Source organism: Triticum urartu, chromosome 5A, assembly GCF_056163025.1.
Source record: "Triticum urartu cultivar PI428250 chromosome 5A, HENAU_Tu73, whole genome shotgun sequence".
Classification (NCBI taxonomy): Eukaryota; Viridiplantae; Streptophyta; class Magnoliopsida; order Poales; family Poaceae; genus Triticum; species Triticum urartu.
In genome coordinates this window covers 653973817-653976322 of record NC_141877.1, presented here as the reverse complement: position 1 = coordinate 653976322, position 2506 = coordinate 653973817, and the positions used below count along the sequence as shown (strand labels likewise).

General features: G+C 46.6%; 1 protein-coding gene across 1 annotated transcript; it reads right to left on the bottom strand.

The window, feature by feature from the left end:
- Nucleotides 1-231: 231 nt before the first annotated feature.
- LOC147973800 (uncharacterized) lies at nucleotides 232-1098 on the bottom strand (the record flags this gene model as incomplete). Its single annotated transcript, XM_087524794.1, has 1 exon — nucleotides 232-1098. A coding segment is annotated over one exon (867 nt), but the record flags the coding sequence as incomplete, so codon positions are not given.
- Between the last annotated feature and the right edge of the window lie 1408 nt (nucleotides 1099-2506).

Below are 2506 nucleotides of genomic sequence, written 5' to 3'. Positions count from 1 at the left end.
ATCGTGCGGCTGCCACCACCTGCGCCTCCGCCTCCGCCGCCCCGTGCCATGCGTGTCCCGCAGCCTCCGCCCGTGCGGCCGACATCATCGTGGCCGCGCATGCCCACCCAGCAACGAAGACCGCCGCCACCGTCCGTGCATTTCCTGTACGGTCAGCCACTGCCCGTGAATTTCGTGAACGGTCAGTCCCCGCCATCGCCGCCGCAGCCGGTGCGTAATGAGCAGGTTCAGTCACCGCCACCGCCCATCTTCGGCGACGACGAGCGGCTTGGTCCGGCCTATGGGCCAGCAGGGGCTGCACCGAACGGAGCAGTGGTCGTCAAGATGCACAGCGAGTATCCGGCCATTGCGTGGGACTCGTCCAGCGACAGCTTTGCCGTGCTCGTGCACGTGAAGGCTCCCAGGATCACGGAAACCATGGTGCCCGGTGGGGAGGCGCCCCGCGCGCCGCTGGACCTCGTGATGGTGCTCGACGTCAGCGGCAGCATGTGTGGGTACAAGCTGGCGCTGCTGAAGCAGGCAATGAGGTTTTTCATCGACAACCTTGGCCCAGACGACCGCCTCTGCGTCGTGTCCTTCTCCTCCGAGGCGCGCCGGGTGACCAGGCTCACGCGCATGACGAACGCCGGGAAGGCTCTGTCCGTGAGCGCCGTGGAGTCCCTCGCGGCGCGCGGCGGCACCAACATCGCCGAGGGGCTCCGTATGGCAGCCATGGTGCTCAACGAGCGCCGCCACAGGAACGCCGTCTCTAGCGTTGTGCTCCTCTCCGACGGCCAAGACACCTACACCCGCATGAGACGATGGGGCCCGTCGGGCGGTCAGGTAAACGACTACGATGCGCTCGTCCCGCCCTCCTTTGTGCGCACGGCCACAGACGGCGACTGGTCGGCGCCGATCCACACCTTCGGCTTCGGCAACGACCACGACGCGGCCGCGATGCACGTCATCGCCGAGGCGACGGGCGGCACGTTCTCGTTCATCGAGAACGAGGCGGTGATCCAGGACGCGTTCGCGCAGTGCATCGGCGCCCTGCTCTCTGTCGTGGTCCAGGAGGCGCGCATCGCCGTGTCGTGCGTGCACCCCGGCGTTCGTGTCGTGTCCGTCAAATCCGGCCGTTATGAGAGCCGCGTCGACGATTGTTTATTTTATACTGGGACAATTTGGTGATTGTTTCTCTTGTGTAACTACTACTCGATCAGGATCTCAGAAACCTTTTTTATATATAAAAAACTATTCCCTCCGTCCCAAAATAGTTGTTCTATAAATGGATAAAACGGATGTATCTATAACTAAAATAAATCTAGATACAACCATTTCTACGCTAAGTATTTCCGGACGAAGGGAGTAGTATTTAGTACTCAATCAGTATGGCTATTTGTCCACGCATTTGTTTCTGTTCTGAAAAGTACCACATGAAAGTACTACCGATTTGTTTTTTTTTGTGGTGAAAATACAAAAAAAATTAGGCAAAATGAAATACAAAACTGTTGTATTAATAATCTATTCTAAGTGTGTGAATACTTTTAAAATTACAAGATCATTTAAAAAATAGAAACTTTTAAATGAGCACTTATAAAATTCGTGAACACTTTTTTGAAAAGCATGAACATTTTAAAAAAATTGACACTTAAATAAAACATGATTCTTTATCTACAAATATGGAACATCTTTTCAATTATGTGAAGATTTAAAAAAATGGCAAACACTTTTTAATTACATGAATATTTTGACACATACATAACACTTTTTCAAAATTTCATCAAGCTTATTTAAATCTAGAACACTTCCCTACTATAGCAGGAACATTTTTTTCAAATATGAAAACTCTTTTTGAAATAACCTAAATGTTTTTGCAAAAAAAATTAAAAATATGAAAACTTTTATAACATTTGAATGTGCGTATAGATTGGAATCTGGTAACACCTTCACATTAGGTACAAGCACATGGCAAATCGAACATTTTCGATTTCAAGTTTACTGACGGGAGGATGACAAATTTAGTTGGCAAACATGACAACCTCATGCTTTAGTTTTATTTTTTGACAGAAAATTATGTGTGTGTCAACTAGCCATACATGCATCCCTAGAATTTCCATCGAAAACGTTTGATTTGCCATGTGCTCGTACCTGACGACGGGTACTTATCATTTCCATTTAACTTTTATATAGATTTTCTAAAATGTGCTAACATCTTAGAAAATAGGTGAATACTTTTCCAAATACCATAAAATTTTTATCCTAAAGTAAACTAAATACATTTTAAATTGCCTAACCATTTTTTATAAAATAAAAAGTAACAAAAAAGGAAGAAAAGTATTACAAGAAAACAAATAAGCAAAGCTACGTAGACATGGGCAAGTATCCCAATAACACATTAGAACATCTACAACCTGATATGTAAAGCCTCCCTAAATGTCCTTGATACGTCTCCAACGTATCTATAGTTTTTGATTGCTCCATGCTATATTATCTACTGTTTTAGACATTATTGGGCTTTATTTTCCAC